The following is a 26,661-nucleotide window of genomic DNA, read 5'->3' as shown; positions in this document are numbered from 1 at the left end:
GCTTTTTCTCCTCTTTCACCATCCTACACCCCTGGCATCTGGGTTTCAAATATTTTTGAAAAGACTAAATAAATACCAGGGTAGACGGTGGGGAAAGAACCCAGACTTGGTTCATGGAAGCTTAACCATAAATGAATGTTTTAAGGACAACCATTAAATTTCAAATTTAATTATTTCTCTGAATTGGATACTGTTTACAAATTATTTTAACAACTTTCTACTATTTGTCATATTTCCTTTGAATATTACAAATAAAAAACTATTTTCCGCACTCATTTCACAATGCTCCATTGAACACAAATTATATTACAACATTTTCCAAGCATCAGAGTCTTTTAGTTCCTGTGGGAGAGAAATAAATTTCCAAAGAGATTGCTTGGCTCCTATCACTAGAGTAGAGTTTAAACTAGTTGCCCCAGGGCTAAATGAAGCCCAAAGTTGAAATTACTTGGCATGTGTTTCAATTTTTTTTTAATTAGTGCCAGCATCTAAAAACTGGGATGTGTGGTATAAAAATTTAGAAATCTATGGGCTCTTGAAAAACAATCTCTAAACCCAGAACAATGGGTTGCTGTGTTAACACAGCCAAGAACCAAGTGAGCCTGAGTGGCACTGCTTCTTGGAGGGGTTCTGGGTTCCTCACTTTTCACCATCCCACTGTGACTTGCTTCCCTCACCAGCATTACCTGCCTGAGTGCCTGTAGACACCTAAGTTTTATTCCTTTTTTTTTTAATGGAAAAAATGTGGGAAAAAATGCAAGAGGACAAATGCCCTTGGACAATATCAATGATATCTAATAGTAATCATTAAAATAGAGTAGGAACCAGAGAGTAGCCCACTTAGCCACTCAGCCTTCTGTCATGCAGCTTAGGAGTGCGCTCTGTGATTTTTGTGGCCTTGGTAATACAACACTTGAATGTGGAAACATCCGTGTAGATGACAGGGCACAGCTATCCTTGTGAATAGCTTTCTGAAACTGATGCTTCAACTGAGAAGAGCATGGCAGGAAGTGAACAGCAGCAGCGCAGGTCCTCATGTCAAATCTTTTTCTGTTGTTTGTTTTAACCTCCGTTGAGAGCAAATACTTAACAGCAGCAACAACAGTAGCAACAAAACTTGGTGTAATTTGTGACGGCTTTTTATTCTCATGTATTGAAGGGGTATCAGAAGACCATATATACTGCGGGCTGGGAAATGTGCTACATTAATCTCTGCCTCTTACAGTCCAGTGTTTCAATACCCAAATCTCATGTCATGCATCAGCTAACAAACCCAGTCTAATGGCATCTTCCAATGACAGACAAATGAAACCATGGGTGATGAGTTGAAGGTTAAATGGAGAGGAAGGACTCTGCGCTGTCCTGGGGACCCTCTTTCATCTGGAAGGGACCACTGTTTGTTTAACTCTTAATGACTTTTCACTTCTTCCTTCCCCCAGTTTGTAAAGGCTCCTCAGATTCACAAAGGTTGAAGTCAAGGTCTTGTTTTGTTTTCATCTTCTCCTGGATGATTAGTTAAATACTGATTGCATGGCTTAGTTTGATGTGCGCACTTAGTAATATATAATAATAATGTCTAGCCTTGTCGAGTGCTTATTATGTGCTAAGCACTAATGTGCATGAGCTTTTTCAATCCTCATTAAACACCTCATGAGATACGCACTGTTTAAACCTCTTTTTTCAAAGATGAAGAAACCGAAGTTTGGGAGGCTAAATAATATGTTCATCACACAGCTGGTAAGTGGCCTGTTCCAAAAGGCCTGCTTTCAACCATATTCTACAAGTGTAGAAGTTTTCAAAATGTAGCATGTCCATTTCTAACAGGAGTAAGAATTTAAAAAATAAGATTTGGGATTTGGCCCAGGTCACAGGCTGTGTCAATAAACCAAAGAATGGAAGAAAATGATGAGATTCAGGGGAGGTCAAATGCAGACCAATGCATCACCAAGGAAAATGTGCCGGGAATTATTATTACTAGGTGATGAGCAATCCATATCACACAAACCTCCAGAGAGAGGGAATGAAATGAGAGAAGATCCAGAGGAGACAACGTCAGTGATCAAGGAAAAGGGAATGAGGCTTGAACAAGAAGAGACAAAAAGATGAGCAGGTTTTATTCTGGAAAGATGAATACTTAGTGGCAGGTGGTACATCAAGATTGCACAGACTCCTAGAAACCCAATTCACTTAAAACACAACTTCACCCAGCTAATAATAAATATTAAGAATTTATTCTGAGAATTGATATGCTTTGGAGGAGATGCTTAGAATATCTATAACTTTGAGGTTTGGATTGTTAATAAATAAGGGAAGTTAGTGTATAAGAGAAGTTTAGGTGGTATACTCCTATTTCCTAAATTCGAAGTACGCACTGCAGCCTGAATGAAGATTTCAAAATGCAAATCTGATCCTGAAATGCCTTCTTCCTTTACAGTGGCTTCTCACTGTTTATTGCTGTTAAGGATTTTTAAAACTCCTCAACACAGTCATGCAGGGAATTGAAAGTTCTTGCCTTTACTTTTCCAGTATCCCCTGAATTACATTCCCCCTTGCTGGCAACTGTGGGTGTTTCAACAGTTCCTCCAGCTCCCAAATTTCAGAGGGAAGCTCCCTCTTCTTGTCTTCCTGGGCCAGGTCAGGTCCCCACTTCCTGGGGCCCTCACAGCACCTCTTTTTCATAAGCCCCTGTTGCTTCCTCAGCAGATTAAACTCTGAGCAGGCAGAGGTGGGCCTGCCCTTGCTTATTTTGGTGTCCCCAGCAGTTCTAAGTAGGTAAAAGCCCTGGAAATACCTGTTAAGTAAAGGAGCCCCTCGCCCTCCAGAGATGCCACTCTTCAGAGCCCAATTCTGGTTTGCGTAAGTTAGGAAGTCAGTGGTGAAATGAGTGTTTTTATTTTGTTTTTGAAAAAATGGGGTGAAAAAGAGTCTTGTGTATGTCAACTAAGACACAGCTATGAAATCAATACATTTTAAACTATAATCAAGAGACTAAATTCTCCCATTTGTATTTAACCCCACTTAAAAACAGACTCTGCTCCAAGCTTCCATATCCCCTCCCCTATATATATCTCCATCTAAGACACTATATATATTTCACTTATTTATTTTGTTTATTGTGCATCTTCCCCACTAGGAAGTAAACTCCAGAAGGGAAGGGATGTTTATATTTTTTGCTCCCTGCTATATCTCCGGAGCCTAGAACAGTGTTTGGCACATGGTAAATAAATGCTCTAGATATATTTGTTGAATGAATGAGTTTAGGTTAGTAGTTTTCTTTGCGCAGTGGTAATAGGCAGAAAGCATCAATTAGCCCCAAAGGAAATTTTCATGCAATCCTGGTCTGAGTTTTTAAAAATCTTACAAAGATTATAGTCAGTTGTGATCTTTTAAAATGAGGCTTCCTTATATATCAGGGGTCCTCAAATTACAGTGCACCAGAATCACCTGAGGGCTTGTAAAAAATGCAGATTCTCAACATCAGAGATTCTAATTCTGCAGTCTAGGGTCCACTCTACCAGTTCCAGGAGCTGCACTGGGTTGTGGCCCAAGGGCCTTGGTTTGGCAAACACTGGTTCTGACTGCACACTGCAGAGTCAGCACGTGCTGAGTATAAGTTGTCCCTCTCTACCACAGTGTCAGTTATTTACATTTGCTCTGTACCCCTGTGCACCTTAGCAACGAATGATGAATGTCCCAGGGACAGGTACTCTTCTCCCCATTTTACACATGACGAAACACTGATTCACCCCTACCTCCCCACTTCGCCTCCGTTCCCAGGAATTTATGCGGTTCCCATCAGGATGAAAGGCAGAATAACAGAGGTAAAAAAAAAAAAAGTGTGCAAAGCTACCAAGAAAAAGATGAGGGGGAAAGTGCGCGGTGTCCCAGCGTGGAGCCCAGACCTCCCCAGCAAGTAAACGCCTCCTGGGTCCAGCCTTTGTCTTTGGCCCCAAGGCCAATAGTTGGAGAATTTTAGGGGCTTCCCCCTGCAGACTTGCAGGCCGGAGGAAAGCATTCCAGCCCCTGGCGGAGGAGGAGCGGGGCGGGGCGGAGCTAGGAGGGGCGGGGCCAGGGGACTGCCTGAGGCGGCGGCGGGCAAGCCGGGCCGCGGGGAGGAGGGGAGGGGAGGTGTCTGAGCTCGAGGTGGGGCGGGGCCGGGAGAGCGGGGTGGGGCCTGAAGCCTGCGAGAGGCCGCTGCTGGCTACCCTGGTAGCGGGGAGGAGGCGAGGCGCAGGGCCTGGTCCCTCCACTCAGGGGTGGGCGCTGCAGGAGGGCGCGGCCGGCTGGCTACGCGGGAGGCAGAGCTCTCCAGCGGCTCGTGCGAGGGTGCTTCGCTCTGCTCCTGGCCATGGCCGAACTCCCGGGAAGCCAGCGCTCCCGGGCTTCTCGCCCAGCTCCCTGAGCGCTCTCCCTTTTCGATCTCGGGCAGACACCAAGTTCTTTCCGGAGTGGCGAGTAAGGATGCGCTGAGGACCGCTGGGTCGCGCGTCTCGGGTGCCGCCGTGGGTCCGGGCGCCGGAGCCAAGCTGCGTGGGGCTGCCTCGATTTCCCCACTGCGCGCCCGCCGTCCCCCGCCGCACTTGATGTGCAGAGAGAAGCCGGACACCATGATCCTAACACGTAAGCTAGACTTGTGCCTTGCCGTCAGGCCGGCCGCAAGAGCCAGCTGCGGAGGGGACCCGCCGCGGAGGAAATGTCACCCTGCCTTGTCAAGTCGGTGCCTGACGTTCTGTGCTTTTGCAGCGCTTTCCGAGGAGTCTCGGAACCGAGTCGCTCGAGTTTCTTGGAGTGGAGGAGGTGGAGTGTGGGGAAAACAAGGGTCGTAATTCGGAGAGGGAGGTCTTAATCTCGGGTAATGACCCCTGGGGGCCGCGGGCCGGCGCGCCCGGTGGGCTCCGGGAAGGGCTGCGGGCTGGAAGGCGACCGTGACTGATGAAGTGAAACCCACAATAACTTCCCGCCCGGGCTTGGGGAGCAGGCCGGGCTGGGGGCGAAGGGCCGGTCCGGGGTCGCAGGACCCGTTGGCTTTCTGCCCAGCCGCGCTGGCGGCCCTTCTATTCTTATTCTAAATCCCAGGCGGCGGCCTCTGGCTCTGAGGGTCGCGGCGCGACCTTCTTTCTACTCTCCTCCCTTCGAGGACCATTCCGGGCTCGGTACTTGCTGTCCTTCACCATACAAGTCCAAAATCAGCGTTGACTCCCTTGAGAATCTTATTTAGGGATATTTAGACCGTAGTGACCCTTGGAAAGTTTTTTTTTTTTTAACTACTTTAAAGTAAATTCACCAAAAAATTGTTTTAATTTCCAGCCGTCTTTGTTCAAGTATTTTAGATGCTGGAAAATAACTCAGGCTTAGCCAGGAAAGTCTCGCTTTGGTGGCTGCCGGCCCCTGGAGAGTGTTGGAGGTGTTTAGCCAGTCCAACATGTGGGGCGCCTGCTGGAAGGCTATGCCTTCACGTGCTGGGGCGTTGGATTGGGTTTCCTAAAATGCCCCATGGAGACGCCCACGCCCTTGGCTCCGGAGGAGGCGCCCGCGCGCCGAGAGTCCCGGGGCCGGCGAAAGGAAGGAAGCGCACCGCTCGATCCGGCTTTTTCCGTAGCGAGGCGACGGCCTTTTGGACCCCTGCCCCCCTCTGTGTCCCTGTCCCCACCTCCAACGTCGCGGGCCGAGCCTTTGATCCTTCGGGAGGAGTTACACCTCTGGCCACGGCAAACCGACGCCGCCACGTGTAACTTACTGTCTCCGCGCTACTTCCCAGCGCACAGCCCCTGTCTCTAGGGGAGTCAGAGCGAGCCCGGAGTGAGGCCGGCGGAGTGGGAATCCTGGGTCTGCAGCTTGCTTGCTGGGCGAATCTGGGAATTGACAGGACCTCTCTGTACCTCCTTCATCTGCAACATGGGGGTAATAACTGTGTTTACTGCGTGGGGAGGTGCTGAGGATCAAACGAGCTAATACAAGGGCTTAGCCCAGTGTCTGGGACTGATGTTCAGTACCCAATTTATGCTAATTAGTGTAGAAGTAAACCCCTGCATATAGTCATTAGTCTGTACTGTGGAGAAGAAAACCTTTCTTCATGCTTGCGTTGACTGAGTCATTTTACACTCAACCTGGTTAGCAAATGGGTACATTCTTAGGATTCAGAAGCTGCCTCAGTGATTGCCGGTGAGATGGAGGAATGCAGTCCAGGCAGAGCCATCCGTTATGCAAAGATGCGTGAGGGCGGAATATATGACGCACTTGGATGGAAAAAAATCACAGCTATGGAGAAGGCAGAATACTGAGTCTCAAATTACATTTTTTTTTTTTTGCAAAACTCTGTTTGCTGAAGGGATGAGGGAAAATAATAGCCCAGCAGAACTCTGGATGTAAATCTATCAGCAGCTCCAAGAGGTTGACTAATTCAGCATCCATCTGGACTGCAGGCTGGTCCTCCGCAGAGATAATTTGCCGAGCATAAGTGTGGAATTAATGGAGGCACCCAGTGCCATCTTGGCTTGCAGACTGCAGCAGATGGTCCGAGGGGTGCCCCATAAGTCAACAACCCCCCTAATAGAACTAAAGTCCTGGGAAATGAGTGTCAAATAGTTAGCAGATGTGCGTTCAGACGTTATTTGGAGACGTTTTCTGAGAAGATGTTGGCGATTGCGTGTATTAATTTTTATTGTGGCCTGCCAGATTTACAGCGTGGTCCAATCCTAGGTGCATATTTTTTTCATTAGCACTACTGTTCAGAGTTTAAAATGAAGCACAGCAGACTTTCTCTCCCAGGTGTTTCTAAAAGTTTGCTTTTGACAAAAACAGATTTTATTTTATTTCAAGCCACCTTACACCAGGAGGCCGCAACCCCGGGCCCGCGGACCCATACCGGTCTGTGGCCTGTTAGGAACCTGCCCGCACAGCAGGAGGTGAGCGGCTGGGGAGTGAGCGAAGCTTCATCTGCTGCCGCCCGTCGCTCCGCATCACTCGCATTACTGCCGGAACCATCCCCCCACCCCGGTCTGTGGAAAAATTGCCTTCCACGAAACCGGTCCCTGGTGCCAAAAAGGTTGGGGACCGCTGCCTTACACCAAACTTACTGGAAGCTCAAGAAAGGGGGCTGACTTGGTTTCCGCAGAATGAGATTAAGTAGCTTCCAACCTGATCTTTCCCTAGAGTGGATGAGAAACGTCATTTCAGTGACTTACTTACGTCTTAACTTCCTAATTGTGGATCTTATGAGAAACACCATTTACCTCCTTAAAGAATGAAAATGTTAAACTGTTAAGCAATTAACTATGGCTAAGTGAAGGCGGTGTTCCAAGTTTTAATACACTGGACTAATCAAAGGATTTTCCTATAGTTCTGGAGCAAAGGTTCTGAGAGACCGGATGCCCCTTTAAAACTAAAGCCTTTTTTTCTTTATTTTGTCATTGTTCTATATTGTAGTTCAAAAACCAAAGACCAAGCAAAGTTTAAGGGCGTTTTTACATTAAAGGGGGATGTTTGGTTGCTTCTGGAAAATATACCAGATTAATAGAAAAGCATGTTATGATTAAACAATTTATCACTGTGAAGTGGGTGAAAAATGTAGATGGTACTTAAACTCTTCCTTGTAAAACTAGTGTGGGGCTTTAAAGAAGGTATGGGAGGCCCCAGTGAGATGCCTTGCAATCAGAAGCTTGGTGGGATTCCAAGAGGTGGTTTTAAATACAAAAATAAGTACTTGGGTTTCCCTTGGTGTCCCCATGGAGATTTTAAGCCATGATGCAACGTTCAAATGAGAGTGGTATTTTTATGACTTAGGTGGGTAAATATGCAATTTGAAAATATTCAGGGGAGGGTGATTTGGTTCAGAAGAGTGGGGGCATCCAAAGTACAGTGGGTGAAGTGAATTGTACTTTTCTGAAGAGAGCCTTGTGCTAGACAGGATGGTCCAGTATTGTAAACACGCGTTTCTCATGCTTAGCTCTCCTTCCTAGCAACAGGAAGACGGAAATGAGGCCATGCAAAAAAAAAAAAAAAAAAAAAAGACCCTGAAGGTTCCAGACAATACTTGACCCACCCTAGCATTCACCCTGTACAACCAGAGGACTTGCAAAAGTAAAAATAACTTCAGATGTTTCCCCTTCCTCCCTGGACATTGCCAAATCGCTGAAGACCAAATTCTCCGTGCTTTAGAACATTATAGCACAAGCTGGCCCATGGTGCAACTGGCAGGGAGGCTCACGTCATGCCAAGCCTGTTGAAATTATAAAGCAGACCTGGGGAGAAGGCTGATTTTCATTTTTAAAGTTGGCTTAGTCTAATGCTTAGAATTATATGAGGTGGAATCCAGTGGAGGAGAGAGAATTTTATTTCTAAACTTAGTCATTTCTCTGAGTTTCTCTGACTGCTCATTTTAGCTGGGTTTACCTCTAAGATACTTACTTTGATATTGTGGGGCTACAACACAAAGGAGTAATCTATACAGCATTCAAGACATCAAAAATTGTCCTCGTTGCTGGTGGTCAGGGAGAACTTGTACTCAACCATAAAGTGTAAATATCCAACACTGTGTCCTAAAAAGCACAGTCCCAAGTGCCTCTTTTCCATGGCTGTGAAATTAGGAGGAAAATGCTTTTCTGCAGTGGATTTTCACAACTGTCTGTGTATCTGATTGTGTGGCCATTGTGTAGGGAGGAGTTCCGGGACTTGAGGGTAATTCTTACTCTTTTAAGAAGGACAGTGCTGTAGGGTTAAAATATGTTTTATAGGAATGGATGGCTGGAGTGAGTACAATCAGTGGTGTTTTCTTGTCACCTCAAATTAGTCAGAAATCTAATTAATGTAAAAGGGGTAAGATTCCCAGCTGAGAAAGGCTCTTCCTGTCTATTTGCACTTTTCCTTGTGGGAGCCTGTGTTGTTGTTAAGGATTATCATGATCAACGATAAGTAGGGTGTAGTCCTGCTGGGGCTTCTTTAATTAGGTCTACTGTGTCTTAACATTTTTTTCACTAGCTATTCCCTTCTTGCCATCATAATTAACAATGGGTAGGAAGAAAGTCTTGAGTTTTTAGCCCATATATATATATAGATAGATATACACACACACATATATATATATATTTTATAGTCTCATAAACAATAGTCATCCTTCTCTAGTGTGGATACTCCTTTTTAATTTTTATTAAAAATCCACAGACTTTTGACAGAATAGTAATAACATTATAGAAGCTAAAATTCATTGTGAAGTTTGCTTTCATTGTCACATGTAATCTTCACGGCAACCTCACAAAGTAGATATAATTATTCCCATTTTACAGATGAGGAATCTGAGGCTCAGGGGAGTTAAATACCTTTCCTGAGATCACCTACTGTACATGATAGCTAGGATTTCATCCAGGTGTGTGTGGTTGTAGATTCCAGTTATGGACATATATTTGGCAGGAGTTGATTCAATTGAGGAAACAATATTTGGTGTCCAAATAGAACCTTGCAATTACTTTGCAGTTTCCTAGGGGGCTTGTGCTGGTAGGTAGAGAGCTGTAATGTTAGGGTCCCAGGTTGACAAGTGAGTGGTTTCTGCATCCTGTCTCAGGGGCCTCATGAATGGAGAACTCGAGCCTCTGTCTTTAATATTTGGGGAAGGGGGTTGGGATACCATTTTCTAGTCCCTATTGACTGTACTGAACAGTGCTTTCTGCAGTGAAAGTATTCCAAAATAATATTTCTAAGGGAAAGTTTTCTCCCAGACGTCACTGAAAACATTTTGAGTGGCATCTTGAAAAGGCTTACCTACCAGGAAATAATGTTCTTGGGCACCAAAAGGTAAAATATTATTCCTCACTAAAGTCAAGCCAACACACAATGGGAATCATTCTCTCTGATCCTTCATCCTTGTTTTTTAAAATGCTGCTACTAGAGTGAGTTTCATAGTGGAAAGTAAGCTCCTTTTCTGTCCACACATACCTCAACTTGATGGCCTTCTCACGTCTTACCCGCTCCCACCCCCAGGAGAAAAATCAAAGGCGAACTGAAGGCTGAGGTCAGTGCGTGGAGTCCTCAGATGCCTTTGACACCTCCCATCCACATTTTGTTCTCTTCCCTGCCCCACCTCTGAGTGTCCTGTGGAGAGGGCTGGAGGCTGCTTCCTGCAGCTCGACAGAAAGGCGCCTTCCTCCTCCTTGCAGGAGTCTCTAGAGGATGTCTGAGGGACAAAAGTTTTCCACACCCTGAGTTTGTAGCATTTCCCAGGCTGCAGCACTTAGGAAGCCAGAGAGGAAGGGACCTGGGAGGTGCAGTCCAGCCTTGCTATGCCCGTTGTCACACTCAGGTGACGAAGTAGATAGAAGATGCAGAAATTCTGAAATCATCTTTACCTGCCCTCCTGAGTTTGGAGAAATCATCAACTCATAAAAGGACATCTCCTCACAACTCCCTTTTTCAAACTGTGTGGCACCAAAAAGGGATCTTGTATTGTGCTTATGCATTTGTAAAAGTCATTCCATGTGAAATTCCAGAACTTTGCAATGGCAGCCTGGAAAAACATTGCCTCTTCCCTACTGGGGGCAGCTGAGTTGCCTGGAAGTTCAATGACTAGTCCAAGGTCATATGTGAGTTGAATGGAACTTCAGACCCCTTCCTGCCCCCATGTGTAAACAAAACGGGGAAACAACAAAATAAGGATCTTAATGTGTTTATAGGAAAAATGTATGTTATAAAACCAGTAATGTTCTTAAACTAAACAGATGGACCTGAGTCACATTTTGACCAGTAGATTTTGTGTGCTTGGGGGGCTGGGTGTCATGAGCGATTTTGATGAAAATAATTCTTTAGCTCACCTAGAAAACAGTAATACTTATTTTTCTTACACCTTTCGCACAAAACTGAGAAAGTCACATTGAACACAGGCATACCTTGGAGGTATTGCAGGTTCGGTTCCAGACCACAGGAATAAAGCAAGTCACATGAATTTTTTGGTTTCTCAGTGCGTATAAAAGTGATGTTTATGTTATACTGTAGTCTATTAAGTGTGCAATAGCATTATGTCTAAAAAACAATATACATACCTTAATTTTTTTATATGCTGTTGGAAAACTGGCCCCAATAATAGACTTGGTCAACACAGGGTTGCCACAAACCTTCCATTTTGTAAAAACTGCAGTATCTACAAAGTACAGTAAAATATGGTCTGCCTGTCGTATTTCCTGTTTGAGGTTAGACATAGGAGTGGCTAAAATCTGCTTGTATTAACCAGTATCTGCCATGTTTTTATTTTCATTGGTCTTTGATAAGGCAACTTGATGTTTCATTCAATTCTAGATCTTTTTTCTCTGTCAGGACGCACTGAAATATGAGTGAACAGTTTCTTTAGAATCTCTCACTATTCTCTTTATTTCTAACTTAAGGTTTTTGTAACACTACAATTTGCACAGTATTTTATCTCTCCTGTACTGTAACGCTGTAGAATTTAGGGAAAAAGCCAAAGATTGGGGAGGGGTTGTTTAGTAGAATAAGCTTTGCTAACATATGTAAAAGAAAGACTTGATGAGCCTGTCAGTCTTTAATGGTGAAGATAGGGAGGTAGGTGTTATTTTAGGTTTGTGACCAGGTATTTTTGCCTTGAAAAATAAGTTTAAAAGGAAGTGGATTATATAATCCTAAACCATGTACTTCACTTAATGAAAAAAATGAGGCTCAGAAAAATAAGGCCCTTAAAGTTGGTTTAAGATGGTTTCCTTTCTTGAAATTAATTTTCTTAATCTACCCAATTATCATCTTTAAAGGACTTAGTGTATTTAAAAAGCTATTTCAAATCATTTCTCTTAGTAATGCATGGTTTGAAATGCATAAATATTTGATGCAGAATACTAGAAGTGTGTGTGTGTGTGTGTGTGTGTGTGTGTGTGTGTAAATGGAAGTTTTTTTTGCCCCACCCCAGATTGAAATGAAGTAGAAAGATGTGATGATGCAGTATCCATTTCCTTAATAGTTTATTTTCATTTCAGTTTGACTATTTTGTGCTGGGTAGTAAGTGCCAATTTTTGATTCATTGGGAGATGTTTTCTGTTCCTGGAAATAACTAGATCAACTCAAGTCTGGAGTGCTTGAAGGCTCCTGGTCATGCCTGGGCTTAAATGAATACAGAGCTGTTTGCCTTTGCAAGGGAAGGGCATATATTTTTTGATATGAGCTACTTGCTTTTTCCCGGTTTGTGTGTTAAAAACTGTGTTTTGCAAACACTTGACCTAAATGATCCCCAAAGGGGATTTCAATTCATTTAACTCTGCATTGCTAGAGTGTGGCCTCCTGTGCAGAATCTCAGGTGTAGGTTTGCCTTGTGTGTCCCAAGGTTTCCGTTTTTCGAAGCAGAGCCATTTATTAAGTTGTCATCACATCATTGGGGGAAATAGGTCCTTTTTTCCCCCTTTATGTTATTTCTAGGAATGTTCTTCACTAGAAAGCAACATATCTGCCTCCAAATCTCAAGCAGGAGGGGGGAAAAAAACTTAAAAAGAGAACTCCCTCAAAACTCCCAGTTCTTACTTGTACTGGAAAACAATCTAGTGATTTAAAAGTGAGGGTGATCTTTGTAGGCAAGACTGCAGTGTGCAGGAAGTTCTCTAACCGGGAGTGAGGCCTGGGTGGCTCTGGACCTTAAGCTAATTACCTAAACTTTGGACCAGCTTCCTCATTTGTAAAGAGAAAACATGAAAAGTTCCAAGATGCTTTCCACCCCCCAATTCACTGGTTAGGTAGATGCCAGGATGGTGCTATTAACTGAAACACAAATGTACAGGATCAATAAACAAAGTAAAACTCAAAGTTTTCTATGGGTTGAAGTGTTTTCTTCCTGTAAAGACTAATTTTAGTTTGAGGGTTGTAGATATACATATGCAAAAACACCTAGGGTTTTGAGTTCTCCGTAATATGAACATCGGCTTCGTAGGACAAATAAAGAAATTGATCTATTAAGAAGCAAATTAGATACTTCAGCAATAAACCAGTAAATTTACAAAATTGGAGAACTCAAAGTAGTTACTATTGATCTAATTTAAGGAAGAAGGATGTCTCCATGTAATTGATGATAAATCTGGAAAATTAACAGAAATGGAACCTAGTCTAAAGGTTGTCTTAGAGAGCAAGGGAAATGGGCATTAAAGGAATTCTTAGAGTCAGAAACTCAGGGAATTTACAAAGCCTATAGCAATCCCACATTTTACAGATGAGGAAACCGGTCCAGAGAGATTATTTTCTTAAGGCTGCTTAACTAAGCAATGGATTCTTTCCTGGACCTATTTTCCTGAGCTGTTACAGGTCATACTTTGCCCCCTTTCTGTGATGGATTATTAGAAGGAACTTGGGAAACTCAGATGCAAAACTCTTTTACATCTGAGGAAATAGTGTCGGTTGCTCGTTGGGGAACCAGGCTAAGGAGATGCTTATATCTGCTCTGTGGCATAACCCGCCTTCCACTGCCTGCCTCCCCTTCCTTTGTTCTCTGTTACAGTAAATTGAGACTACGTACCATTCCTTCACACACACCTGTGCTTTACCAGCTCTCCGCTTAGCTTATTCTCTTTTATTCCAAATCCCCTCTCCCGCAATCCAATCTTATATAAAAGATCATAACACCTCCTTAAATAAAGGCTGAGCATTAAAATGAGTGCCCAAGCAGCCCCCTCCCTCTCTCCCCCTCCCACCTCTGAATTCATACGTGTCTTTCCTTTGTCACATCACAATCTCCTCTGTACTATACAGAAATGTTTTAGTTTACTATTTTCTTTTTTTTCTCCTCTCCTTTCTTCCTTCCCTCCCTCCCTCCCTTCCTTCCTTCCTTCCTTGCTTCCTTTCTCTTTAAGAAAAAGCTGTGTGAGAATAGTGTATTTCAAATGGGTTGCTTTGGGAGGTAACAAATAGTATTTTTTAAAATAGAGTGGAAAAATGTAAGACTGCATTACTTATTGTAAGTGTTATTTGGGGAAACTTGTTTCAGTTTTATATATGCTTATATACACACGTGTGTTTGTGTACATGAATGGGTGCATATGTACACATATGCATATATGTGTGTGCCAGGTTACAATGTAAAACGTGTTTCTTATGGTGGATCCTGGTCTGAAAAATTAAGACCACTTCACTAGAAGAAAATCACATTGCAGTTTATTTATTTATGTAATACTTATTTGTCGAGTAACTACTATGTGCGCTACACTGTTGGCAGTGCTTGGGGTATATCAAAGAGTAAAACAGGCAAAGAAACTGGCCTCTTGCGAGTTTGCAGAGGGGTGAGACAAAATAAACGCAGTAAATGTTTTGGAAGAAGAAAAAATAAAGCAGGAAAGGGGGCATGGGGTGTGTGAGATCAGTAAGGCTGGATCAGTTAGCCCGAGGTAGATGGGGTGACAGAAGGGGTAGAGGAAGGAGCTGGGACGGTCGGCCATCGTTAGACCTCTGGCTCTCACCTGTGAAGTGGGGATTCTTTGGTGCTGCCCAGACAGGGTCCCTTGGGTCTTAAATACAGGGATCTCAGAAGAGCCCTTAGGAAACCAGTTCATTCCTAAGTAGAGGATCATCTGACATCATGCCCTCAGCTGTGAATTACCTTTCCCTTTGGCTTCCAGCTTCGGGGCAGGAACCTGTGCCTTTGATTGTCCCTGAGCACAGCTGGCAGCACAGACAGTGGATGTTCAATAAATAAATATTGAGTTAAGGGGGGAAATGAAGGGTGATTGGCTTCACGTAAATGTGTGGCTGTACTAGAATATATCTAAAGGTGGATTGGGGTCAGCTCCTGTGAGGCCAAATGGCCTAGAAACTGAATTAGTATTGACCAGTCTTCCAAAAGCTTCCTAACTGGTTTCTTTCAGAATAGGCACAGCAAATGTTTAGAATTTTTTTAGGCTTCTGAGGGTAGGAATGTTGCTAGTGGCTAGTCATAATCTTTGCTGTGATTAGATAACAGAAGAGTTTAATAAATATTAATATATACGTTGTGCTATCTGACTTAGCCCAACCAGGAATTCACTTTACATAGGTAACTCCCGATAACCAGTCTTTGACAGTGTATGTGTTGAACATTTATTGTTATTAATTGCAAAGAGACAGGGGTTTAAGTTGTAGTTTTTTTAGTCTGTCTTTGAAGAAAGGGAAATTTTAATGGATTGTTTTCCTTCAAACAAATGTATGTGTGCTTCCAATGTGGAAAAAGTAGTCTTTCAGGATATACAAATGAATTAAGAAGCTTCTGGTATTTGCACCTCACCGTACCGAGGAAGGTGGGGGAGAGGGGTTGATGGGGTGCAGAGGGGGAATTTGTTTGCGGCAGGAGAGAGAAGAGATGAAGAACTTGAAGTGTTAAGAGAGCATATGCATCCTGCGAACCCCAAGGAATTCAGGAAGACGGGAGCAGAGCTTGCATTTGGAGACCTTCCAGGAGCGGAATGGCTGGGCAGAGGCCGAGTTAAGACGGCTGTGGGTCTGCTGAGGAGTCGGAACTGTATTGTATGTGAAAGGCAGTGGAGAGTCACGGAAGAATTCTAAGCATAGGAGTGACATGATGAATTATGTATTTCATACAAATCAATCCACGGCTCAGGAACCCTTTGGACTAGGATAGATTTCTTGGGGGCAGGGAGGAGCAAGGGTTATCAGAGAGCTCAGTTGGAAGGCTGTTAGGATAATTGGGGAAGAAAGAGTCTGGGATGAAGGCATGCAAAGAAATGTTGTCTGGTTCAGTGGTTCCCAATCCTGGCTACCTTTACTTAGGAGCTTTCTTAAAAAGATGCTGTTTGGGCCCTCCCTAGACGGAGAAAATCAGAATACCTGGGAGTGGATAGTGGTGGGGGGTTTTAGAAAGCTCCCCAAGGTGATGCCTACTAGGATCCAAGGCTCAGAGCCACTGAGATCAAATGTCTGAGGCTGTGGTTTGCTTCTCTGCCCTGTGAAACCCACCTGCCCTGGGAAGTTAGGCTGTTGGTGCCCAGCTGTATGGCAGTCCTGTAAAATTGGCCACCTTAACGGAGGCAAGAGAACTGATCATTTGAAGTAATTATTCCTTCCATTTGAAGGAATTTTTGTGACCAGGGCAGGAATCTTGGTGTAGATCAGAAAGCACTGCCTGCCTTCACACAGTTGACGTGCTTCTCCATGGCTGTAAGAACATCAACATTTCTATGGATCTTTGCCCGCAAGTCTGCCATAGTTGGGGGAATCCAAGGAATCTAGAAAATGTTTGAATTTTCTTACATTCCTCCAATTCCTTAGAATTTTATTTAAGAGGTAAGGTCCATGTAGCATTTGCCTTGAGCCCTGATTTCAGGAGCACACTGCAAAGAAGGCAGGAAGCAAGCATGAGGGTTCGCACTGTGAAGGTAGAGCAAAGGGAAGATGGAAGTAATCACATCCTGCTTCGACCCGATTACCATTGCTCAACCGGTAAGATCAGCGAGTTCAGCGGAATGATGACGGGGTTGGGGAATTTCTGTTTAACTTACTGTTGAGAGGTAAGGGGAAGATAGGGTCATCCCATTATGCCAGGAAGCATGCAAATATGGCCTAATGGTTCCCAAGCCTTACACCAAAAGTGTCCTGAACCTCATTCATCTAATAAAACTAATTATTAAAGGTGGTTCCAATAAAAATTTCCTGTTTCCTCCTTCACACATTTGTCTGTTGTTTGCTAAGAGAAAACCCAAGTCTAAAAGTGTCATTGTATTTCCACTGTATTTTCAGTTTCTGGTGGCACTTCTGCCTGGTGGGGAATGTTTTTTAAAAATCGTCCTGATAGTTTTTCATTCGACCACTGAAGGAAAAGTCACACCCTGAGAACTGGTTAGAAGCCTCCAAAAACAGGCATGGGGAGTTAAAGTGACAGCAGTAATGCAACATTTACCTGGTTTTGTTTAATTTTTTTTTTAATTTTATTTATTTTATTTTTGGCTGCGTTGTGTTTTCGTTGCTGCATGCGGGCTTTTCTCTGGATGCGGCGAACAGGGGCTACTCTTCATTGTGGTGCACAGGCTTCTCATTGTGGTGGCTTCTCTTGTTGCAGAGCACGGGCTCTAGCCGCGCGGGCTTCAGTAGTTGTGGCACACAGGCTCAGTAGTTGTGGCTCACGGGCTCTAGAGCGCAGGCTCAGTAGTTGTGGCGCACGGGCCTAGTTGCTCCGCGACATGTGGGATCTTCCCAGACCAGGGCTCGAACCAGTGTCTCCTGCATTGGCGGGCGGATTCTTAACCACTGCGCCACCAGGGAAGCCCTGTTTAATATTTTAAATGTTGTTCACTGTTACGTATTTTTTCAGGAAATTCCGGTGTTGCTCATTTCTGCACGTCTTAGCTCTCTTGTTCACTAGGACATTTGAATGGAAAGGAAGCTTGTTTTTGAGGAGAGCTGGTTGTTTCTCCACTTGTTTCTTCATCTGCGTATCTTGGGGATGATATTCCCAACCCATGTGGGATGATATTCGCAACCCACGTGTTAGGATCAGTATGAGGAGTCAAGGAATTCATATGCCTTAAGTACTTAAACTGGGCCTTGTGCACAGTCAGTGCTCAGGAAAAGTTAGCCATTGACAGAATTGTCAGGAGGCATCTGGGAAGACTTCCTAGAGGAGGTGGCGCTTGGGCTAGGCCTTGAAGGATAATGAGGGGATAGGAGAGAATTTCCAGCCAGGGATGTGTGGGGAGATGAGGAAGGACCAAGTTTACTTTGGCTGGGGTATGGAGGGAGTACAGGGAGCTGAACGATTCGTTTGGATGCCACATGGAGAACCTTGAAAACCTAGGGAGATGTTTAGACTTAATTTTCTAAGCAGTGGAGCTCCAGGGAAGTTTTTGCAGGAGAGACGAGATCAAAACTGTAATGCAGGAAGTTTGATGAGACAAGGTTGGTGGCTGGAGTCTCAGAGAGGAGAGAATTGGAAACTTGGAGTTTCAGTTAGGATAAGAGTCAAAGTTGTGGCCTGGATCTAGGGAACTAGAAGGGGTAAATCCCTACCTGACCTGAATGTAGACATAGGTTCATTTCATGTTAAATAAAATGGAAATACTGATTTTTTAAAAATCAGTACTTAGATCGTTATCATTTTCACTTGGTGACTGGAAAGGGGTGGGAGTGAAGTCAGTAACTGTCTCATTTATTAAAAAATCAGTGACAGCTGTTTACAATTTTTACAATTTTCTAATTCTGATTTCTATAGAAACAGTGGGTTTAAATTCTCATTTATTATTATGCAGCCTAAGTTTTCATGAATGGACTTTGTTAAATGTAAACTAGATACAGGCTTGTCTGTTTCCCATGGTTTCATATCTAAAAGAAAGACATTCTCATCTATTTTAGGGAAAGGGAAAGGCAGGTAAAATTACTAATCTCTGTAGTTCTTGGAAGTGCTGCTTTTTAGCCATTGTAGACCTTTCATTAAATTATCTGCTGAAGAAGCAAACCTTGGCCTGTTCACATCATTTCTTTCTAACCAAGTGGCCCTAAGAAGAGTGGCTGTGTGAACACAGCTTTTTAGATCGATTTTGGTCATTTGGGGGCATTTCTTTTTGTAGTGGTGGAAAATGAATAAGGATGACAACACAGCAGTAGGCATTTATGTGTTCCTGAAGTCACGTGGGGCCTTAAGTGAGTAATATATGTGAAAACACTTTGTGATTTGTAAAGTATTATATAAATTTAAAGGTTTTTTAGAAAAATAATACCTTGTATCTTTCGTGCCTCTTGGCATGAAGCCACTTTAATAAGAAATCAGGAACATTCTCTAAATAGGTGGTGATACTGGCTGGAGAATTGTGTCCAGTTAAGGCATGTGTGTGTGTGTGTGTGTGTGTGTGTGTGTGTGTGTGTGTGTGTGCGCACATGTGCATGTGCACTGATCTGTTGTCATATCTGAATATAGGCCAGAAAGGGTGGATGTTGAGAATTTCTGGCTACTCACCACTTATTAAGTAAAATATTTAGAAAGCAAATACATTTACTTTTTAGCAATCTATTGTTCGATGTCTAACAATGTGTTCAATGGAAATAACCTCCAGATAGTCAGAAGAAGTGACATATTTAAAATATTTTTAAAAAACAAACCACTTAGCTTTTTTTCTTTCCATATCTATCTTTGAGCGAGGGCCATGGCGATAGAGAAAAAAGTAGTTTCCACATCCTTTAAAATAAAATGTTGAGCTTTTGTATGTTTTTCCAGCAATATAGTTCTCTGGAAAATGTTTATTTTATGATTTTATTTAAAGCTTCATTAATTCCTTTCTGAAACAAGGTATGGTTATAAATACATGAAAAAATGTTAATGCAGGTAATTCACATTGGACAATTCTATGATTTAGTACAAACATTGAGATTCTTACACATTGATGTCACTCTATCCTTCTTCCCCAAATTCAGTCCTGAATCTTGAGTTTTATGATGCTACTTTCATCGCCACACTGAAAAGATTCATGAAAGTAATAAACCTTGCCATGTCATTTATTGCTTCTCTGCTGCCATAATTGTTTTTGTTTGGGTATTAACTAACTCATCAGAAGATAGCAGCAGGCTTTTATCTTTGGCACGTTCGTTCAATAAGGACATTCCTACTTGCTTTAATGAATTTGAGTGTTCTTAATTCTCTTTTCTTTAAAGACTCAAGGAACTCATAATAGTTTAAAAAATGCTCTGAAACTATAAAGTTACTAGACAAAAGTGATGTATAAGTTACTAGACAAAAGTGATACATATATACTTCTCTATGATGGACTGTCCACCTCCTATCTGGCTCAGAGAAGAGATGCATAATGAAGATTTGAATCTGGAATAAATTAAGCAATGTTGAGACATTTATAAATGAGTGAATAGCCTTACATACCTTAAGTACTCTAATGGTCTGAGGAAGGTGGGAAGATGGTTGAAAGAATATTCTTTGTGCAAACTGAGAAACTAATGACTGTGCAGACCTCCTCTGTGAGTCAGTTTTAACAGGATTGTAAATAAGTGCTTGAGTGAATTTGAACGCCAGTGTGTCAGTTGCTCTTGGCCTTTCTGTTTATCAATACTATCTACAAGCTGTTAACCACGGGGAAGTAGAAGCTTTATTAGGCATCTCAACCTGCCAAGATTGTGGGGTTTATTGACTTAATGCCCTCCAGGGCCCCTGACCGCCCAGGCCTCTCTTACTGCCTGATGCACCCAAAGGCACACCTTCCCAGCCCCTGGGCAGTTACACGCATCCCATTGGGTGGCAGAAGCTCAGTCCCTTTGGTCAAGTTAGTGCTCTTCCAGGGTGTCAGATGTACTTGGTGGCCTTTTATTGACGTGAAAAGTAAAGCAAGTTAGGCCATCTAGGCCTAAAATTAATTATTTAATCCTTCTTCAACTTTCTCATTAAGCCCTATTTTCTTAATCATTTGTAACCAGAACACAGAAGCAGCACAGAGTAACTTACTGCTGGGACTCCATTTTTGTTTTTTGTTTTTTTAAAGGAAAGATGGATAATTACATGTATTTTTTTAAAGTCTGAAAAGATGCACAAAAATCTAAACCATTTGAATAAGTGGATTTTCTTTTTCGCTTTTTGCTTATCCCTTTTCAACAGATGTCATCTTTTGCTTATATAACAAAACCAGAGTTTATTAAGGAAGAAGAAGTACGCTGAGTTACACATGACTAACATGTTTGTCTGTCCTCTGTTCTATTCTAGAAATTGAAGCCAAAGAAGCTTGTGATTGGCTACGTGCGGCAGGATTCCCCCAGTACGCCCAGTTGTATGAAGGTGAGCCGGGAATGCCATTCTTTTTTAATGGGCAAAATCGTATCCTTGGTTCATGATTATAATTTTTTTTATAAGCTTTGCGCTTTTTTTTTTTTTTTTTTAATTTTTGGCTGCATTGGGTCTTCGTTGCTGTGTGCAGACTTTCTCTAGTTGTGGCGAGCGGGGACTACTCTTCATTGCGGTGCATGGACTTCTTATTGCGGTTGGCTTCTCTTGTTGTGGAGCACAGGCTGTAGGCGAGTGGGCTTCAGTAGTTGCGGCACGCGGGCTCAGTAGTTGTGACACACGGGCTTAGTTGCTCCGCGGCATGTGGAATCTTCTTGGACCAGAGCTCAAACCCGTGTTCCCTGCATTGGCAGGCGGATTCTTAACTGCTGTGCCACCAGGGAAGTCCCTCATGATTATTATTGATCTATGATTTATTTTAAGATATGTTATTATTTACTTAAATATTTCATTAAGGAAACAGTGTGGCAACCACCTGAAACAGCTAGGACCTTGATAATAACACACCCACCTGTCTCCCATCCCTCTGCCACCCCCTAGCCACAGTAACCATCATCCTGAAACCTTGGTTTATCATTTCCTTGCTTTCCTTTTATATAGCTTTATTGCATTTCCCTAAAATAAATATTTGTATAAAGTTGTTTATCTTTATAAAAAGGGTATCATGCTCTATGTAATCTCATATGATTTAATTTTTTCATTTATTATTGTTAAGGTTCTTCTATACTGTCCTCATAGTTCATCACCTTTGACTGCTGTGTAATACTCCATTGTGTGGATATGCCACAGTTTATCATATCCACACTCTGATTGGTGGGCATTTTGGGGTTTTTTTGTTTTGCTTTTATAAACTGTACCGTTGGAAACATTCTTGCATTCTTGCGGTACACGTGAAATAATTTATCTTGTGTGTATGCCTGAGAGTAGCATTACTGGGTGATAGAGATGTATGTTCAACTTTATAATGCAAGTTTTTCAAAAGTTCCTGTACCAATTTTCACTCCTCCCTGTAATATATAAAGATCCTGTCTATCCACATGCTCTCAACCCTTGATATTGTCAGACTTTAATTTTTGCCAATCAAATGGATATAAAATGATATCTTATGGATTTTGACTGCCATTTTCCTCATTTTTAACGATAAGGCACATTTCTTTGTGTCATCTGGCCATATATGTTTGCTCTTCTGTGAAATATCTGTTGCCCATTTTTCCCGAGTTGATTGTGCTTTTTTTGATGATTTATAAGAGTTCTTTATTCTAAATACTAAGGCTTTGTTGGTCATGTGTCATAGATATCTTTCTCCACTTTGTCATTAGGCTTTTCACTTTTCCATAGATTGCCATTTGATGAATATTATTTCTCCTATGTTATTCGATTTTTTAATTAAGAAAAAATGGACCTCTTTTTTAAAATCAAGGCCTAGGCTGACTTTTTACTAGTTCTTCGTTTTCTCGTTAGCGCTCTGGGCATCGCTCAGATGCTGAGGCCGGGGGTGACGAGCACATTGAGTCTCGCTCACGCCCTGAGCCTCAGGCTGCCCAGGGTGTGCAGTGTGCTCTGTGCAAGGCGAGGGGAAGAGGCTGTTTATTTCAAAGGGAGGCTGACTGTTCTCTACATGAAACCATTAAAAAAAAGCTACAGTTGTGAACTCGTGAGCTCTATTTTATGGGTGATTTTCAAGCCAAGGTTGGGTGGATAGTGAAGTGACTCCTACCTTGAGAGTAAATGACTTCCAAGGCCTCTTCCAACTTGAGCATTCTTTGTTTCCTTAACTCTACCGAGATGACAGCACCTGGTGTCTCTCATTCATCCATCCATTCATCCATTCATCCCTCCATCCATCCAGCCATCCATTCAGCTAATCAACGAGCCAGTATTAATTCTGCACCAACAGGGATGCCCACCACTGTGGTAGACGCTTCATATTTCATAGAAATAAAACAGTTCATACCTCAAAGAAATTGCCAAAAATCTCAAAAAGCAAGCGTAATATTGGTTAATTTACATTTAAAGAATACATCTTTTTTTTTTTTTATCACTTAAGAGGAAGGAGATGCTGGGAGACATTTAGCCATGATGTGACAAAACTGCTGAAAGATCCAGGTTAAATGATGTCACTTCAGTCTTTTCACCAGGGATGTTCAACTCTTCTCACAATAAATAGTGATTTTAAAACGTGTCTTTTGCTCTTCCGTCCTTCTAGCATGATGACAAGCAGGCTGCTTCCTGTAGCAATGGCAGTGGGCTCTCAACTGGAGCTGGTGGTCACCAGCATCCTTCTGTAACACATGAGCAAAATGCCATGAACCCGTACTAAGAACGGATACAGGTTTTCAGCTTGGGAATGCTAGCGTGGTCGGCAGGGACATAGAGGGGGTGGGGTGCTCCCCGGAAGCAAACTGGGGTGAGACCACAGAGGTCGTTTTACTTCCCTGGCTCACTCGGCTAGTTTAGTTCCTTACCTCGTTTATAGTGCCTGCCCTTCCTCATTGTAGCCCAGACTGAACGTATGATATTTCTCCATGAAGATGGGTTTAAAATTATTTTATAATTAGACTATGTAGAATCTCTTCCTCCATTTCAGAGAATATCTCCAATTCCTTTTTCTTTTTTTCTTTCCTCTTTCTTTTTTTTTAAGGTGTTTGGTTAACCTGCATGTTTATTGTGGAGTTGCTTATCCTGCCTTTGGGAGAATTTTTGACCTGTTGCCGTTTGCAGCATCCCTGTCTCTCAGTAGAGCTTTGGTGGCTTTGGGGTGTGGATCAGCATTCTATTGGATTTTCAGTTCACAGCTCTACTGGAGATAAGGAAAGATAATTGCATTTGCAGTGGTAGTAACATGCTGTCCTTTTGTTCTCGTGTTTTGAAATTAAATTTCCTTCAATTATGTCAAGTTTTGGTGTTGATTTGCTGCCAAGAAGCCCTTTCTTGTGATGTGTATGTTTGCTAAGATCCAGTTCCGGTCTGTGTCTTACGTCTTTCCAAATCCTAAAATGCAGACTGTATTTTCATAAGTTACATTTTGGGGTCCCTTGACATTTATAAGTCTTTTGAAGCATAAACCTACTTTTGAAGTTATACTGTACATTGTTCTGAGCATTTATAATTTCTCCCCTTCATCCTACCCCTATGTGCAGGGTGGGTACACACACACCACATGCCATCCCACTCATTCCTTGATTCCTGTTTACCTTTATTTCGGTCCTTGACAATATAAACATCCTGCCCTTAAACCCAAGCTGAAAGATTAAATCCTAACCTGAAGAACTCTGAGAAATACTGAAAAAAAAAAAAAAAAAAAAGATGTAATTATTTCACTCTTCTCTTGAATTTAGTCCCTACCTATCCTAGAATTTTTTTTTTTTTTAAACAGAATTTTAAAGTTAATTTGGATCAGGAAAGTAAAATACAGCTCTGGGTACACTGAGTTAGGAATTGCTAAAATAACAGAGTTGCTTTCTCAGATGCACATAACAGGCATGTGAACTTTATGATTTACATTTATTAAGTATTAAAAATATATTTTTTAATATCAGCTCTGTCCTTTAATACTTAAGAGTGCAAGTTATCTGTTCAAAGTGAAATACAATTGCCAGAACCTTCAAACAGCTTTATAGTCTGGCTTGCTTCTATTTACTAATAGTTTACATTCACTTTAAGTCTCCTCTTTTATTGCCACTATAGTGGTGCCACTAATCATTTGCCTAAGAGACTTGTTCTATAAGGTAATGAAGAGATAAATCCTGTGATACTGAATTTTACGAATTTCTTCATAAATCTTTAGGCTCTAGCTACTTCATTGGTCTGCCTGTCTTACCATTCAGAGAACAGGATCACTAATCTAATGCTAGCCTTCAGAAAAAAGAATAGACCACAACACTCATTATGTTAGTTTTCAACATTATTTAAAAAAAAAAAAAAAGGTACTCATCAGTGTAGTCTCTGGAAAATAGATGATCAAGAATAAGGAGCTCCATACCATGCTGTAAAACCAATGATCCTACGTTAGAAAACATAAAAACATAAGGGACAGTCATGTGCTCCCTAGTCAACCCCAGAACTAGAACATTGTTAGTTACTTGCATCTCCAAAACTACCAATAGCCATGTCTGTTTCAGTATGCAGCATTAGCCATTTGGGGGGCCAAAGCGATTTTTTGGTTCTGTTAATCCTGGTGTCCTGCAGTGCTCTTATTTTGCCTATTCCTGACCCACAGAGTTGCATAGAAGGACTCTTCCTCATGATATTTTATAAGCATTTTACTAGGAAGGCCCATTATTTACCCTAAGTGCTTGGAACACCAAAGAGGGATAACTTGCTTTTATCTAGTGGCAATTCCAGAGCTGTTGCAAATTTCCACAGAGGTGCTGCTGGTCTTCTTCCTCCCTACTCTTTCTGGAGTGTATTTATCAACAAGGGACAGAAAAGGGAATTCTTTCATTGATTTGACTTTTCCCCCGTTTTTGCTTTTCGATTTTAATATAACTTACGTGTTCTTAGAGTAGTGAACTCTTCCAAGGATGAAAGGATTTGGGATTCCATTGTTCTACAGCTGCTTTAGAGCTGGCCTTTTGTTTTAGTGGGAGTTATATAAACTCCTGAAAAGCCATATGGAAGTGCTAGTATTTGTTTAAAAATAGCACATCCTTAATTCTCGTTAGCTTTTGATGTCATGCAAATGGTTGGATTCCATTGACAACCACCATAGTTCTCTAGATCTTTCCTTGGCCCAGTTTTCTGTGACCTCTTCCCTGATCAAATGTGAGCAAAGACACACATGGGAGGGAAAAAACAGCCACATTACCGTGAACATCCTTCTGGTATTCACTCTGGTTTAAATTATAATTTACATAGCAGAGGTCTGTTGCCTGCTGATGTGTTTAAAGGTGGAACAGTGTTTTGAACCACTTATCTTTGACAACAGATAATTTGAGTCTGCAGACCACTTTATTCCAAGCTCCTTTAGGACACTGATGAAATTGTCTTAAGCTGCTTTACATACCCACAGCACTTGATAGGGAGTGAAGTGTCCTGCAAACAGTAAGTATTCAATAAATTACCTTGTTTTTTTCCCTCTGCTAAACTGGGTTAGATTGGCAAGAGCTTGGGTGCTCAATAAACGTATTTGTTTTTATTTTCCTTATAGATCTCCTGTTCCCCATTGATATTTCCTTGGTCAAGAGAGAGCATGATTTTTTGGACAGAGATGCTATTGAGGCTTTATGCAGGTAAAAGAAAATGTTTTGAGTGTTTTCTTTCTCTTTTCTTCTTTTTAAAGAACATAGTACTTATCACTGATGAGATTGCTTTTGTTCTAAATATGTCAGGGTTTTGATCCGTAAATGGATATAGTGATTTACTTCATTATAAATCATAGGCCTTTTGATTAGAATAAGTAACTTCCTGTCATTTAGTATTGCCATTCAAATAGCACTGTCCTGGGATGTGCTCATACGACTGCTGGAGCAGATAATGTCCAGGCAGTTTGGAAACTTGGAATAGGGGGGTTAAGGCAGTGCAGTTGACTGTGCAGTCCCAGCCAGGTACCCTCGCTGAGTCAGAGCCGCTGTTGTATTGAATGGAAATGACACTCAGAGGGACAGATGGAAGTAGGGGCTGTGGCAGACTAGAGGCAGGAGGGCCGTTGCTTGAATTCCAGGAAAGCATTTCCGCAACTCTTCAGCTTCCCCAGGCACACCGTCCTAACAATAGGGTTAACTAAGGCTGTAAAGTAACTCAGCACAGCCTTTAACATAAAGTAGACAGGCAGCAAAGGAGCACTGATGGGAAACGTGAACAAAACTGTCAGAAACCCATGTTCGTGGTGCTGGTGGATCTTCAGGCTGAGGAGCAGCTTGCAGGGTTTAACGAAATGGAAGTAATAAAACACGCAGCAGAAAATGACGGGACACTGATACTCCTCTCTGACTCTT

General features: G+C 42.3%; 1 protein-coding gene across 10 annotated transcripts in view; it reads left to right on the top strand.

Moving 5' to 3' along the window:
* DLC1 (DLC1 Rho GTPase activating protein) overlaps positions 1-26,661 on the top strand; it is a 404,379-nt gene that overhangs the window by 355,313 nt on the left and 22,405 nt on the right. For 7 of the 10 annotated variants that reach the window (XM_082374914.1, XM_082374907.1, XM_082374916.1 and 4 more), the window contains 2 exons: positions 20,648-20,719; positions 25,875-25,956. In XM_082374914.1, coding sequence (XP_082231040.1) covers positions 20,648-20,719; positions 25,875-25,956 — 154 coding nt within the window. Of the gene's footprint in view, positions 1-4,203; positions 4,798-20,647; positions 20,720-25,874; positions 25,957-26,661 lie in introns of those variants that run through there. The other 3 variants (XM_082374920.1, XM_082374917.1, XM_082374908.1) reach the window with 3 other exon arrangements.

Source organism: Balaenoptera borealis (assembly GCF_965194805.1).
Source record: "Balaenoptera borealis genome assembly, chromosome: 21".
Taxonomy (NCBI): Eukaryota; Metazoa; Chordata; class Mammalia; order Artiodactyla; family Balaenopteridae; genus Balaenoptera; species Balaenoptera borealis.
Note: the sequence above shows the minus strand (reverse complement) of the source record. Positions and strands in the feature narration are given on the sequence as shown.